General features: G+C 46.2%; 1 protein-coding gene across 5 annotated transcripts in view; it reads right to left on the bottom strand.

Moving 5' to 3' along the window:
• The window catches only part of atp8a2 (ATPase phospholipid transporting 8A2), a 279,344-nt gene that overhangs the window by 2,827 nt on the left and 259,981 nt on the right, over positions 1-16,536 (bottom strand). For 4 of the 5 annotated variants that reach the window (XM_055636930.1, XM_055636932.1, XM_055636931.1 and 1 more), the window contains exon 36: positions 2,904-2,992. In XM_055636930.1, coding sequence (XP_055492905.1) covers positions 2,904-2,992 — 89 coding nt within the window. Of the gene's footprint in view, positions 1-2,903; positions 2,993-5,210; positions 5,248-16,536 lie in introns of all 5 variants that reach the window. The other variant, XR_008723613.1, reaches the window with a different exon arrangement.

Here is a 16,536-nt window from a genome sequence, read left to right as displayed (position 1 = left end):
CCCCCAACCCTCTCCTCCCTGGTCATCCTACCAGTCCCATTGTTTGCATCCTGCTATTGCTCTTGTCATCGCACCTTCCCCAGCCAACAATGGGCCATTATGGACTCCACCCTTCTTGAAGTCATCTGATATGATATGATATGCCATTTATTGACAGTATACATATACATGTATCTGTTACTGGCCCTGATCTGTTCTGGCCTTTTCTCCAGTTTATTCCCCCATCTCTACTTTCAGTCTGAAGAAGGGTTCCAACCCGAAACGTCACATATTCTTTTTCTCCAGAGATGCTGCCTGACCCGCTGACTTACTCCAGTATTTTGTCTTGTTTGAGACATGTTTCAGGTCAAAGACTCTCAATCAGAGCTTTTCCTGTTTTCATTTTGTAGATTCTGAAGAGTTTTTCCACAGTGGATGTGGACAGAAACATTGCACGTGGGATAATCCAGAACTAGCGGTCGTGGGAATAAGCCTACGGAATTCTTGACTTCAAAAAGGCTGAGAAAGCAGTGACTATTTTTCGAGGTCGAATTCGAGAGATTCTCGGTTAGCAAAGGGGAGCAAGGCTACGGAGAACAGGCAGGACTTTGTATTTAAAGTTCCAGTCAGAAGTCTCAATCTTATTGAACGTTGGATCAAACTCAAGAGCCCCCCCCCTCCTTTTGAGAAAATGATTGCAATCTGCTTGAAACTTACAAGAACAAGTTGGGGACGTGGGCTGAAGAATAGTTGATGGAATTTAAGATAGAGAAATGTGAGGTTTTGCATTTTGAAAAGTCTAATGTGGGCAGGACCTTCACAATGAATGGCAGGGATCTGAGGAGTGTCGAACCACAGAGGGATCTGGGAGCGCAGGTGCGTAGTTCCTTGAAAGTGAAGTCACATATAGATAGGATGGTCAAAAAGCCTTTGGCACATTGGCCTTCAGGGTATTGAGTGTAGAAGTTGTGAGGTCATGTTGCAGTTATAGAAGACAATGGTGAGGTCACATTGACAATTATGTTCAGTTTTTGTCACCATGTTACAGGAAAGATATTGTCAAGCTGGAAAGGCTGCAGAGAAGATTTTCGAGGATGTTGCCAGGACTCGAGGGCCTGAGTTATATGAAAATGTTGAACAGGCTGGGACTTTACTCCTTGGAGCGCAGGGGAATGAGGGGTGTCCATGGTGTGTAGGATAATGCTAGTGTACAGGGTGGCTGCTGCTCAGCATGGACACAGTGGGCTGAACGACCTGTTTCCGTGCTGGATCTCAAAGTAATGATTACTTCTCCATAACTCGGTCTGACAATAAAGTGCCACCGTATCGTATAATGTTTGATTAATGATTTGAAATGCAAATCTTTGCATTTTCAGTGCTTCTGTGAACTATTAGCCTGTACGAAACAGAGTGTGAATTATTGGTTTATTATTGTCATGTGTATTGAGCTACAGTGAACAACTTTGTTTTTGAGTTATCCTGGCAAACCATCCTGTACACTAATATGGTCAGAGTGTGTTGCTGTCTATTAAGGTCATAAGCAATAGGAATTGAATTAGGTAATTTGGCCCATCGTCCACTCTGCCATTAAATCATGTATTGACTATATTTAAGAGGGAGTTAGATGTGGCCCTTGTGGCTAAAGGGATCAGGGGGTATTGTTGAGAAGGCAGGTACGGGATACTGAGTTGGATGATCAGCCATGATCATATTGAATGGCGGTGCAGGCTCGAAGGGCCGAATGGCCTACTCCCGCACCTATTTTCTATGTTTCTATGATCCATCTCTCCCTCCTAACCCCATTCTCCTGCCTTCTTCCCATAACCTCTGACACCTGTACCAATCAAGAATCTATCTATCTCTGCCTTAAAAATTTCTACTGACTTCTGTGGCAAAGAATTCCACAGATTTATCACCCTCTGACAAAATATATTTCTCATCTCCTTCCTAAAAGAAGGTCCTTTAATTCTGAAGGTCTCACATAAGCATTTATCCCTCCTTTGACCAGCAGTTGGTAAACGGTGGCAAGTGTACAGGTTCAGGACTTGCTTGTGGTATGGACAGACCTGGTTCTTTGCCCTTTGACTTATCCCGGATGTAAACTGATCTGTAACAAGCTGTGGTGCTACAGGTTACTTGCAATGGATATCCTGAGTGGATGTGGAATAAAATAGTACATTATGCTACTTTAGTCTAGTGTTCATTATTTCAATGAAGTTTAACCTCCGAATGTCAGTGGTAAAGTCATCAGGGAAATTCATAAGAGCCGCTTATTTCTCGGAAAAAACTTTCCCAACGGAACTAAGGCACTCTTTTCCCTTCCTGCATCCTAAAGAGCATTGTGCAAGCTTGCAGCTTTTGCTATTTATCTTCTTCCTTGATTGTAAAATATATAAATGAGCTCTGTGTAAAGTACATAGAAGTGGAGGTCAATCAAATCATTGATCAAAATGAAGAAAAAATAGTCCAAGTTAAGGAAGGTAAAATTAAATACAAAATACTGGGATAACTCACAGGTCAGGCAGCATCTCTGGAGAAAAGGAATAGGAGTTAGGGGTGGCACGGTGGCACAGTGGTAGAGTTGCTGCCTTACAGCGCAAGAGACCCGGGTTCAATCTTACTTCTGCTCCTATGATTTCCACCACTCACGAGTTGGTAAGTCATTGGAGCAGAAGTAGGTCATTTTGAGGTAGGTATAATGGTGTTTAAGAGGCTTTTAGATTGGCACATGGATATGCATGGAATGGAGGGATATGGATCACGTGCAGGCAGAGAAGAGATGGTCTTAACATCGCGCTCAGCACATGATGTCCATCTGGGGAGAAGGTTGCTGTGAAAATGGCAAAATTCACATTTGTGAAAAGGCTGAACATTTTCTTTACGACAAATGAAATGCAATCGGTCTAAAGCAGAGGAATACTCACGAGACATGCGTGGACCAGAATTGGTGCGAGCAAGATTGGAAGAACTTTTCCGAAACACTCTCTTCAACAGATATGCTCGTTCATTGAGACTGCGGAGAAGAATAGGCAGCGTGAAAATGCACTCTCTAACGAGTATTAAGCCAGGTTTCCTGCACGCATTGATTCAAGCCAACAAACAACTTCTACACACTTGGCAAACACACAGCACAAAACCCAAAACAATTAGTCATTTAACGCAAGATCCAGGTGATCCATTAGGGTAGCAATTAAAAAGGAGGCAATTTCCGTCAACCAGCAATTAATTTACCAGAAATGTTTAATTAGCATGATTACAAAGAAAAAGCCCGACTTAAAAGCAAATAAATCCCTTAATTGCTCGGAGACAAGTAAAACAAATCTTTAATTTAAAGATTCCAGAACTGGGTTTTGTAAAAGTCCTGGAGTTTGAGGTAATTTGCTGCTTGTAAACAATTAAGGGTGTTTCCCACCCTTCCAGGTTACTTGTTCAAAGAGAACAGAGCAACTGTTAATGACTGCGACCCAGAAACCTGCGTCAAATTTCAAACCGGCTCGATATAATTTATCGGAACATCACAAATGTTGCTGCTTTCTCATTCTGCTTTCTATTGAATAATCAGTGTTCTCTGGGTCAGTTCAAACCTTCCTTGGAAGAGGTGGGAGATAAAGGGTGGAGGAAGGAAAAAAGAAAGGGGCATGGAGGGGAAGGTATAAAGAATAATGAAGGGGTGAGGGTCAGTGGGGGAAGGAGGCATAGGTGGGCGAGGCTGGAGAAAGAGGAAAGGGGTGGCATGGGTGGAGGGGGAGAGGAGAATGGAGGGATGAAGAGGGGAAGGGGAGAGGGCGTGAGAGGGGGGGGGGGGTATTCCCATTGTATTTGGTGGCCCATTGCTAGGTCCCCACATTGCTCTCACTGGTCCACCTCGCTGTCAGCAGCGCAGTTCCCATTGACGTTAGTGGCTCGGAGTCGGTGGTGGGTGAGCCGGGCCTACCGAGCGGGTTCTCCGTCGTGGGTCCGCGGTGGCGAGCTGGGCCAGCTCTACATTTTCTATGGATTTGGATCAACTGAGGCACAAACACGAGGCAGCACAGTGGTGCAGCGGTAAAGTTTCTGCCTTACAGCGCCAGTGACCCCAGTTCAATCCTGACTCCGGGCACTGTCTGTACGGAGTTTGTACATTCTCCCTGCAGACCTTTAATGTAAAAGAGCCCAAGACTTTAAAATCATATAGCCCAAACATTATGAGCCTTCCATTGGTCTGTGCCGTGACTTATTGGGATGTTACACAGTGGTGCAGCGGGTAGAGCTGCTGCCTCACAGTACCAGAGGCCCGGGTTCGATCCTGACCTCAGGTGCTGTCTGCATGGAGTTTACATGGTCCCCCTGTGACCGCGTGGGATTTCTCCATGTGCTCCAGTGTCCTACCACATCCTTAAGACGTGCGGGTTTGAAGGTTAATTGGCACTCTGTATAATTGCCCTGAGTGTGTAGGGAGTAGATGGGAAAGTGGGATAATACAGCAGGACACAAAGTGCTGGAGTAACTCAGCGGAGAACCTGGATAGGTGACGTTTCGGGTCGGGACCCTTCTTTTGACGGAATAATGTAGAGCAGGTGTCGAAAGGAGGAACTGCAGATGCTGGTCAATACACAAGTGCAATACACCAAGTGCTGGAGTAACTCAGCGGGTCAGACAACATCTCTGGAGAACATATAGGTGATATTTCGGCATGTGACCCTTCTTCAGACTAGTGCAATGGGTAGATTGCAGGTCGGTATGGACTCGGTGGGCCGAAGGCCTGTTTTCATGCTCCATCCCATAAACTAAACTTAACCAATTAAAAACAAGTGAATGACAATAACAGAGTAGAATGCACACACACACAAACACAAAGTATCACAGAGGCCAACAGGTACTGAGGGGTAAGGAAGGCTGCATGAGGGACACACACACACACACTAAACGACACAATGCAGCCCATGACCTTCCCTGACCGCTGTGTCACTCCGAATTCAGATAACCTTCTAAATGAGGACAGGAGAAGCCCTATCTGAATTCTTCTTCTGCAGAACACATGCACGTGTGGCAGAAAGTTAGAAGGACAAAGAGAGTAACTGCACAATGATCAGATCCAGTCAGAAACTAGTGGAAAGAAAAAAAAGACTGGAAAATCTCTGGCAGTTTTAGTCACACTGTTATCTAGTTCACAGATGGACCACCCAGAAAATCTGCAAGCAATTAGTGAAGTAAAAACAATGCATGGCAAGGTGGTGGGATGCAAATCTTACATGATCTCCTTCAAAGCATTTTGATAGTGGAGTGTGTCTGGGCAGAAACATGCGGATGAAAATATATTTATTTTAACTGAGTAGAGAACGTAACAACTTTCTCCAGCAGATACAAACATACAGGCACACAAGAGGGACTAATTCTGCCAGTGACCGTGGGATTTTAGATTTGAGACTTTACTTTAGATTTTAGAGATACAGCGTGGAAATACAGAGTCCGCACCGACCAGCGATCATCCTGTACACCAGCACTATCCGACACACTAGGGACAATTAATTCTACCAAAGCCAATTAGCCTACAAACCTGTACGTCTTTGGGATGTGGGAGGAAACCGAAGCACCCAGGGAAAACCCACGACTTCAAATCAAAGCAAATGTGAATGTAAAGATTGAGCAGATGTAGTGGAGGGGGTGGGACATTTACTTGTCTCTGGAGCTGATGGACACTCACCCTGTTTTACACATCGGCCAGTTTTAGCCCTGGTGAATTTAAGAGGCTCCTGTTCTGTGCATGTCTTGCAATTAATTACATTTATAAATGTTTTTGGACGACGGGGGTGCAGTGGAGCAGTGGAGCAGCGGCAGAGTTGCTGCCTTACAGCCAGTGGCGGACTGGCCAGGGTGTCAGCTTGCCCGATGACGTGGGCCCCTGATGAAGTGATAGCAAGGGATGGCAAGTGGGCCCTTGTTAAATGATAGCATTGTAGTTGTGTGGGCCCCCTTTGTCTCCTGGCAACCAATATTTTTAGATCCAGTCCGCCACTGCTTACAGCACCAGAGACCCGGGTTTGATCCTGACTACTGCAGCTGTCTGTAGAGAGTTTGCACGTTCTCACTGTGACCGCATGGGTTTTCTCCGGGTGCTCCGGTTTCCCCCCACACTCCAAAGACATGCGGGTTTGTCGGCTATTTGGCTTCTGTAAATTTCTGTCAATTGTCCCTAGTATGTAGGATAGTGCGAGTGTACGAGAGGTCGCCAGTTGGCAAGGACTCAGTGGGCCGAAGGGCCTGTTTCCGTAAAGCCGAAACAATGCTTTATTCTTTTCACTCAATGCCAAAGTTATAGTCTATACCCTTATCCAGGAGATTGTTCAATTTGTTTGATTTCTTAATCTGTCAGAAAGGTAAATATGTAAATTGCTGCTGCACAACATTGTAATCATAGTCACACAGCAGGGAAACATGCCCTTCGGCCCTACTTGCCCATGCCGACCAACATGCCCCATCTACGCTAGCCGCCCGCACCTGCATGCATTTGGTTACCTGCCCAACTTTAAAAATGTGGGTTCAGCTTATTGGACTTAAGTGGGGATGTAGGAGACTGCAGATGTTGGTTTACAAAAAAAGACACAGAGCTGGAGTAACTCGGTGGGTCAGGCCGCATGGAGAACATGTATAGGCGACATTTCAAGTGGGGACCCTTCTTTAGACATTGTAGTTGTGGGGCAGGTGAGACTGGGCGTAGATGAAACATCTTGGTCGGCATGGCAAGTTGGGCAGAAGAGCCCGTTTCCGTGCTGGCCGACTATGGTGACTATGTTATGCACGAAATTACATAAATGTAGTGCTTTTTTGGGGGTCAATAAATAAAATTTAAAGGGGACTGTGCAGCACAGTGGTTCAGCAGTAGAGTTGCTGCCTTGCAGCGCCAGGGACCCAGGTTCGATCCTATCCACGGATGTACGGCGTTTGTACGTTCACCCCGTGACCACAGGAGTTTCCTCCGGGTGCTCTAATTTCCTTCCACACTCCTAAGACATACAGATTTGTAGGTTAATTGGCTGGTAATAATTGTAAATTGTCCCTAGTGCGTAGGACAGTGCTAGTGTACGGGGTGATCGCTGTTCGGTGTGGACTCAGTGGGCCGAAGGGCCTGTTTCTGCGATGTATCTCTAAAGTCTAAAGTAAAGTCTAAGGAATATATCAGACTCCAAAGAACATACCATTAGCGCAGCCGTTTTTCAATAACTAGGCGGAGAGACAAATTTGCTCTCCTATCATCAACAGGATTGCAAAACAAGCCTCAAAGTGGAGTTTTGCTACATATCTGACAAGATCCATTAACTGATTGACAGTTTTTTATCACCATGGGATGTCAGGCAGGTATGTTCCAATTTAGAAGATTGTAAATTCTAAGACTTTTCCCCCTCTCTCAGTAAAATACAATGCATGAACAAAAACTCCAATTCCATTTATTAATTAGCAAAGAAAACATTTCCTCAGGTATTCCTGCACTAACATGTTCAGCTTCAGATAGGCAGGGATAGCTTTTTAACATATTTTAAGGATAAAGAAAGATTTTCTAAAAACAGTGCATTCAAACTGTGACTCAAGTTAATTACAACTCTAATCTTTTTACTTCTGATGGTAATCTCTAAAGAACTTGTTTCTAAAGTTGTGTTACCACACAGAGACTATCGTAAAGACGCTGACTTAGGTAACCAAGGCATTTATGCCATGTTTACTTTCAAAAAGCACACACAATCCCAATGATTGAAAATACTTATGTGCGTGTCTGTTACATATCCCGCTGACCTCTTTTAGGAATCAAGTCCCACCTCATAGACTGGTGGGGATTATATTGTGTGGTTTTTAATGTCTGAGAAGGCTTTGGGGACATAAAAAATTTCAGATTGAAACACAAGTTAGAACATTCATGTTTAAGAAGGAACCGCAGATGCTGGAAAATCGAAGGCAGACAAAAATGCTGGAGAAACTCAGCGGGTGAGGCAGCATCTATGGAGCGAAGGAAATAGACAACTTTTCAGGCCAAAACCCTAATTCATGATATTTTCATCATTGATATGTCCACTAATTTCTTTATTTTTGAAATCTTGAATGCTAATTGGTGCTCAGGGGGGGGGGGGGGGGGGGGGGGGGGGGGGGGGGGAAGAGGGGGGAGTAAGATTTAATAGCAACTTGAGGTTCAATTTTGTTTTACACAAAGGGTGGTGGGTGTATGGAATAAGCTGCCGGAGGAGGCAGTTGAGGCAGTTTAAGGAACATTTACACAGATGCATGGATAGTATAGGTTTAGATGCATGGATTGTATAGGCTTAGAGGGATATGGGCCAAACGCAGGCAGCTAGGACTAGTGTAGATGGGGCATCTTGGTCGTCATTAAAAAGTTGGGCCGAAGGGTTTTTTTGCACTCTGTTATGACACTGTAACTCAGATCATCGAGGTTAAACGCTAATACTAATGCAGATTGGAAAAGTCAGTGAGCAGCTTATTTTAACTGAGGTAAATGTGTGAAAATATAAACAGCGGCCTCAACAGCGAACGTAATCTTGTTTTGAACCTTTAATCATTTTATATACAGTTGATTTGATTTTGATTTTGAAAAAAACAGTTGGACATAAAATTACATCGCGATGTGGAAACAAGGAATTGCAGATGCTGGTTTACAAAAGAAGACACGGAATGATGGAGTAACTTAGCGGGTCAGGAAGGAGGGACCCGACTTGAAACGTCGCCTATCCATGTTCTCCTGAGATGCTGCCTGACCCGCTGAGCTACTCCAGTACTCTCTCTCTCTTCTCTTCTAAAATTACATTGATATTGGTGTCACGGAACTGCTAAAAAAAAATTTAAAAATCAACCAACACTTTCAAGAGCTAGACCCAATACTGTTATGTCAGAATCTTCTACAGTCTCTGTGAAAAGTGATCAGATAAGGATAACAAACGGATTGTTATCCGATGATAATCAGAAAAGAGCAGAAAAAAAAAGGACTAGCTTAGATGGGATAACTTGGTTGGCAAGGACAAGATGGGTCGAAGGGCCTGTTTCCGTTCTATAATTCCATGATTGTTTTAACAAATATCCTTTATATGTTATGGCGCTGCTAATGGAGGATTCAATGGTTTTGGTTTAGAGATACAACATACAAACAGGCCCTTTGGCCCACCGAGCCCACTGATCACCCGTTCACACTAGATCAATGTGATCCCACTTTCGCATCCACTCCCTACACACTAGGGGCAATTTACAGAGGGCCGATTAAACCTACAAACCCACACGTCTTTGGGACACGGGAGGAAACCGGAGCACCCGGAGGAAACCCATGCAGCCACAAGGAGCACGTGCAAGCTCCACACAGACAGCACCCGAGGTAAGGATCGAACCAGAGTCTCTGGCGCTGTGAGGCAGCAGCACTACCAGCTGCGGCACTACGCCGCCTTAGGGGTTGATTGAGGAAATGGTATTTGAGGATCTAGATCTTATTTTAGATGGAACAACATGGACGAGTTGGGCCGAAGGGCCCACTGAGATCCACAGGAGGCATGGGAAGGCATTGGAAAAATATCACCAGCACTGCCCTTACAAAATCCTCCAAATTCACTGGAAGGGTCGTGAGCTAATGTCAGTGTTCAGTGCTAGACCTCCACCTCCAGCACTGAGGCACCAATTGCTTGGGTTGGCTGTGACACTTGCGTGATGATAAAGTGGATATACAAATATATATGGGATGAGAAAGCGAAATAACATGGAACTAGGGTGAACAGGTGATCGGTGGTCAGCATGGACTCAGTGGGCTGAAGGGCCTTTCTCCATGCTGTACCCATCTGTCAGTCACCCGCCACACACCTGAAATTGACTCAATTCCGAGCTGCACTGTGATATTCAATTACAGGCAGACAGAGGAAATATTCAGAAGATGCTCACAGTCTTAAAGCAGTAATTTGGCCTTATAAGGCCCAACACACAGGAGCAGGCTGGTTTTGATGAATGAAACGTTATTTCTGGTAAACGGCACACACACATCAAATACATTAATACACGTTTAAATGAAAACACTCTGAAATTGCAGCAATTTTCATATACCCCCAATTGAGACATTTTAAATTATTTAAACAAAATAAAACGGCATCAGTATCTTTTAAATAAATAATTTGAATTATTAAGAGATTATTTATTATAAAGATACCATCAAAAAATATTTCATGAAGGGAAGGGTGGTCTTCCAATTTCAGAAATAAGATGAAAATAATAAAATATTTAGGAAGTCAATTTTCAATTTCTGGATTTTGGTTTGTTTCCTCAAACCCTCTCAATGAAACAAAATGAATTTAATTCCCCAATGACTGGACCAATGATTTGGCAAAATGAGTTAAAATCTCATCACAGCGGCTGGGGAATTTAAATCCAGTTAATTGACTAGTTAAATCATGGATTAAATTTAGCAAAAGAAACCCTACTGCATCATCATTAAAAACTCATCTGGTTCACTCATATCTGTCTTCACTATCTAGTCTAGTCTATAAGAGACGCATAACTTCCTGCAAACAGCCCCTATCAAACACCAAATCCCTTACCTATGCTGGCAATAGAACAGTACAGTACAGCACATGAACAGGCACTTCAGCTCGTAATGTCCATGCCAAACACGTTGCAGGTTAAACTAATCTTCTCTGTCTGCACGTGTTCAAATCCCTCCATATCCATGAGCCACTTAAATGGCACTATTGTATTTGCCTCGACCATCTCTCCTGGCAGCACATTTCAGGCACACACCACCTTCTGCATATAAAAGAAACTTGCCCCACACATCTCCTTGAAATTCTGCCCCTCTCACCTTAAAACAATGCCCTCTATTATTCGACATTTACACCCTGGGAAAAAGGTTCTGCTTGTCTACTGTATCTATTCTTCTTCATAATTTTATATATACCTATCACGTCTCCATTCAACCTCCTAAGTGTCATGGTAAAGAATCCAATCAAAACAATATTTGTCTTCGGAGCTACCAGAATACAAATGGCCTAGCCTAGCCTAGCCAAAATCAAACAAAGTATTAAAATATAAACATGTACTGAATTGTCCCTCCTAAATTCATCAGAGATAATGTGGCAACACAAGTAGATAGAATGGTAAAGAAGGCTTATGGTATACTTGCCTTCAATGGTCGGGGCATTGAGTACAAGAGTCAGGAAGTCATGTTGCAGCTTGTGAGGACTTTGGTTTGGCTGCACTTGGAGTAATGTGTGCAGTTCTGGTCGCCCCATTACAGGTTTAGTTTTAGTCTTAGAGATACTGAGCGGAAACGGGCCCTTCGGCCCACCGGGTCCGCGCCGACCAGCGATCCCCACACATTAACACTATCCTACACCGACGTGGGACAAATTCTTACATTTACCAAGCCAATTAACCTGCAATTAACCTGTATGTCTTTGGAGTGTGGGAGGAAACCGAAGATCTCGGAGAAAACCCACACAGGTCGCGGGGAGAACGTGCAAACTCCGTACAGACAGCACCCATAGTTGGGGTTGAACCCGGGTCACTGGTGCAATAAGTGCTATAAGGCAGCAACTCTACCGCTGTACCACTGTGCCGCCCTCACAAATTCACTGTGATCATGGCGATTTAAGGGCCTGTCCCACTTAGGTGTCCTTGGCACGCAAATTACGCGACCTCGTGGTCGCATTGAGGCGCATGGGTATCGTATGGCCACGAGGGGCCGGTCCCACTTAGAAGCGCGGAGAAGCATGGAGTTGCGCGCGACATCACGCGGGGCTCCGGAAACTTTTGTAGTGAACAAAATCTTGGCGCACCAACGGCCTGTCGAGGAACTGACGGTCAAAGTGGGACAGGCCCAAGACCCTGGCGTAACACAACGTCTCACCTTCAACAGCAGCAGAAGCAGGCAAACGATCGCCGAACTCGGCCTGGGGCTCACGGCCGTTGCGGTCCGGATCCGCCCGCACTTCTACTCCCAGAGCGGGGCCAAGAAAATTGAAGATAGACACAAAATGCTGGAGTAACTCAGCAGGACCGGCAGCATCTCTGGAGAGAAGCAACGGGTGACATTACGGATCAAGCCCCTTCTTTTCAGACTGAAGAAGAGTCTCGACACGAAACGTCACCCATTGCTTCTCTCCAGAGATGCTGCCGGTCCCGCTGAGTTACTCCAGCTTTGTGTCCATCTTCAAATGACGTCACGCGCTCCAGACGGCTGTGCGTTCGCGCCCGACCTTCGCGGGACCATCTCGGCTCAACGCAACCACAAGGTCGCGTAATTTGCGTGCCAAGGACACGTAAGTGGGACAGGCCCTTTAGGAAGGAACTGCAGATTCTGGTTTATACTGATGACAATACACAAAGTGCTGGAGCAACTCAGCTGGTCAGGCAGCAACTTACTGCAGATGCTGGTCTGAAGAAGGGCTCCAAACCAAAACATCACCTGTTCCTTTTCTGCAGAGATGCTGCCTGACCCACTGAGTTACTCCAGAACTTTGTGTCTATCTCCACTGAGTTACTCCAGAACTTTGTGTCTATCTTCACCAGGATGTTCCCAGTAACAAGAAGAAGCTGGATAGGCTGACTTGTTTTATCTGCAGCGTGTGAGGCTGAGGGGTGACCTTATAGTGGTACAGGTGCACAACCTTTTATCCGAAGATCCAAATAACAAAAAGCTCCGAATAGCAGACATTTTATCAGTCCTTGAAGAAAGGTCCTTGAACACGTTCACCAAGGGCGGCCCGCAGAGGTGACAGCGGAACCTCCGGTCGGTCCTCGAAGAAAGGGGAACTAAATCCCCATTCATAAAAGAGGTGAGGGTATATTGCGCGGGAGGGTTAATAATTGACAATCTGCTGCTGCCTGCCCGCTGAGTTAAAAAAGTTCCCACGGTAGACTCACGATACACAGTGTATCGTGAGTCTTGCGTGGGAATGTTTTAACGGGCAGGCAGCAGCAGATTGTCGCTCCCTTCAGTTTCACCCCACTTACACCCCTCTGCTTCCCGGCCATGTGTGTGACCCCTTCCCTCCCCTCTACAGTTCCCCGCTCATTGCACCGGCGTGGGGGCTTTGCACTGTCTTCACGGCGGCGATGCCAGCCAGCAAGTCAGTGCCAGTCACCGGAGACGTCAGGACCAACGGGACACCGACCCCCAGGCCCACTGCAAGCACGGAAATCCTAGAGACCCACAGCCAGCAGCAGCCCAGCCCCGTTCCAACTCCAGAGGAACACGCTTCCCGTAGGGACAGAAGTTGATGGTGTGCAAGGTACGTCTTGTTCTTGGGGTTGCAGATGAGGGGGCGCAGCTCGTGCTGTGACGTCTCCGGCCACCCCCCTGTACAGGAGCTGAGACTGGGAGCTGTACCGCCCTTGCAGGTGAGCAGGAGAGTGGGGTTGTTTGCAGTTGCAGAGGGAGGGGGCAAGGGCGGTACAGTTCACAGTGTCAGCTCCTGTCCAGGGGGGATGGCCGGAGACGTCAGGACCAACGGGACACCGATTGCAAGCACGGAGATCCCGCAGACTCACAGCCAGCAGCAACTCTAGCCCAGCCCCGTTCCAACTCCTGAGGAACCCGGGTTGCGGATGAGGGTGCAGCAGCTCGGGCTGTGGGCGAACTGCCACTTGTCGCTGTAGCGGCCCATCAGGGGAGTGGGTTCCTGTTGGTCCTGACGTCTCCGGCCACCCCCCTGGACAGGACCTGAGACTGTGAACTGTACCGCCCTTGCCCCCTCCCTCTGCAACTGCAAACAACCCCACTCTCCTGCTCACCTGCAAGGGCGGTACAGTTCCCAGTCTCAGCTCCTGTGCAGGGGGGTGGCCGGAGACGTCAGGACCACCAGAAGCCGCTCCCCGATGGGCCGCTACGGCGACAAGTGGCAGTTCGCCCACAGCCCGAGCTGCACCCCCTCATCGGGACACCGACCCCCAGGCCCACTGCAAGCACGGAGATCCCAGATCAGCAACTCCAGCCCAGCCCCGCTCCAACTCCAGAGGAACACGCTCCCCGTAGGGGCAGAAGCTGATGGTGTCCAAGGTACGTCTTGTTCTTGGGGTGGCGCAGCTCGGGCTGTGGGCGAACTGCCACTTGTCGCCGTAGCGGCCCATCGGGGAGCGGATTCCTCTGGAGTTGGAGGGACAGGGAGACACAGCGGCTTTTGAGAATGGTGGGCAATCACTTCCAAAGTTCTGCCCACACAGTCAGTACACCTCTCCTATACTTGTCTCCCGCACTAAGATCATCTCGCAGAGAATGATCCCAGCCTAACCCTCCCTATTCTCTCCTATTCTGCAAGAAAAAACTACATTGAAGACTCAAACTCGCGATCGAGTAACTACCGGGATCGAGGCGCAAATTCGCGACCTTGCGGATATGAGCCGAGCACTACCACTGAGCCAGCCGTTAAAATCTACGCTAAAAATCTTCCAATCCGAAAGCCGAAAAATTCCGAATTACGAAAAGTGTCTGGTCCCAAGGCTTTCGGATAAAAGGTTGTGCACCTGTATACAAAAGCATGAGACCTAGATAAGGTCAATTTCTTTCCCAGGGTAGAGGGGCCCAGAATAAAGTGCATGGGTCAAAGGAGAAAAAATTAAAAGAGACATGAGAGGGGAATCTTCACATTGAGGTCTGTGCATCTATGGAACGATGGTGATGTTTAAAAGCCATTTAGATAGGTTCATGGATAGGAAAGGTTTGGTGGGATATGGGACAAATGCAGACTAGCTCAGCTAGTGTGTCTTTATTTAGAACAGAAATTGGGAGCCGAAGGGCCTGTTCCTGTGGCGTACTATTCTATGCTGTAAAACCTAGTTGAATGCATAGTTTGGGACAAAGGGCCTGTTCCTGTGCTGTACTATCCTGCGTTGTAAAACCTGGCTGGGCTGAAGGGCCTGTTTCTGCATTGGCTCTCAGTAGCTTTTTGCTGCAGTCTTACCAACAAAATCCACATCATCACACCTCTCAGAGCTTATGTAGCAAATGCAAATTATACCTCATGAGCAACACAAGTCCTGTTAAATCCAGTCAAAACCTCGTGCACTTCTTTATTCCTCCCTAATCCATTTATAGTGATTCAAAAAGGTTTGCTACAGGAGTATCCCACCAACATTTGCTTGCTTATAGGAAGGCACAGTGGCACAGTGGAGTAGCAGCCTTGCAACCCCCGAGACCCAGGTTTGATCCTGACTGACTGCGGGTGCTTCCGTGTGGAGTTTGTACATTTTCTCTGTGCCCGCGTGGGTTTTCGCTAGATGCTCCAGTTTCCTCCCACATCCCAAAGACGTGCAGGCTCATAGGTTAATTGGTCTCTGTAAATTGTCTCTAGTGTGTAGGGTGGAACTAATGCACAAGTGGACGTGGTCAGCATGAGCTGTGTCTCTAAAACTAAAACTAAACTAAATATAGTTATTTAAATGGTGAGTTGATTATTAAAGTTAAGCATTTAATTTAATAATGTCAAACCAGAAAATAATCTAATGGAGCTCAACTAAATCAGACCATTCAATCACATCTGTTCATTAATGTAATCTCTTCTTTTCATCCCCAGCAGGCTGGTTAAGGGGATTCAACTTCTGCCGCTGCTAATCTTTTATTTGTTCTGTGCTGAACTTCTCTTACAATTATAAATCAATTGATATGATCAATAAGCAGCTTAACAATTTTATTTCTTATCAGCGTTTAACTGGAAATATACAATCACAAATTTCGAGATACAGCACGGAAACTGGCACTATTACCGTGACCTGCGAGGAGCGTCCACCGATCACCCCGTACACCAGCACTATCCGACACACTAGGGACAATTAACCTACAAACCTGTACGTCTTTGTGTGGGAGGAAACTGGAGCACCTAGAGAAAACCCACACGGTCATGGGGAGAACGTACAAACTTTGTCCAGACAGCATCGATAGTCAGGATTGAACCCTGGTCTCTGGGGCTGTAAGCAGTGGCGGACTGGGTCTAAAAATATTGGTTGCCAGGAGGCAAAGGGGGCCCACTACACAGGGGCCCACTTGCCATTGGACAAGCTGACACCCTGGCCAGTCCACCACTGGTTGTAAGGCTGCAACTTTCCCACTGCTCCACCGTGCAAACCGTGTAAATAAAATAAAATAAAATAAAAATATTCTTGCAAAACAATGATACAAAAAGATACAAAGGACATTTATTATCACATACACCAATTGGTGTAGTGAAATTTGACTTGCCATGAAGCACACAGATAAAGATAAGACACAACATTAAAGATGGGTGTCATGGTACACCAGTCATTGAAGGTAGGCATGCAGGTGCAGCAGGCAGTAAAGAAAGCGAATGGTATGTTAGCTTTCATTGCAAAAGGATTTGAGTATAGGAGCAGAGAGGTTCTACTGTAGTTGTACAGGGTCTTGGTGAGACCACACCTGGAGTATTGCGTACAGTTTTGGTCTCCAAACCTGAGGAAGGACATTATTGCCATAGAGGGAGTGCAGAGAAGGTTCACCAGACTGATTCCTGGGATGTCAGGACTGTCTTATGAAGAAAGACTGGATAGACTTGGTTTATACTCTCTAGAATTTAGGAGATTGAGAGGGGATCTTAT

The sequence above is a fragment of the Leucoraja erinacea genome, chromosome 6, assembly GCF_028641065.1.
Source record: "Leucoraja erinacea ecotype New England chromosome 6, Leri_hhj_1, whole genome shotgun sequence".
In the NCBI taxonomy this organism is placed as follows: domain Eukaryota; kingdom Metazoa; phylum Chordata; class Chondrichthyes; order Rajiformes; family Rajidae; genus Leucoraja; species Leucoraja erinaceus.
This window is presented reverse-complemented; position numbering and strand designations above follow the sequence as displayed.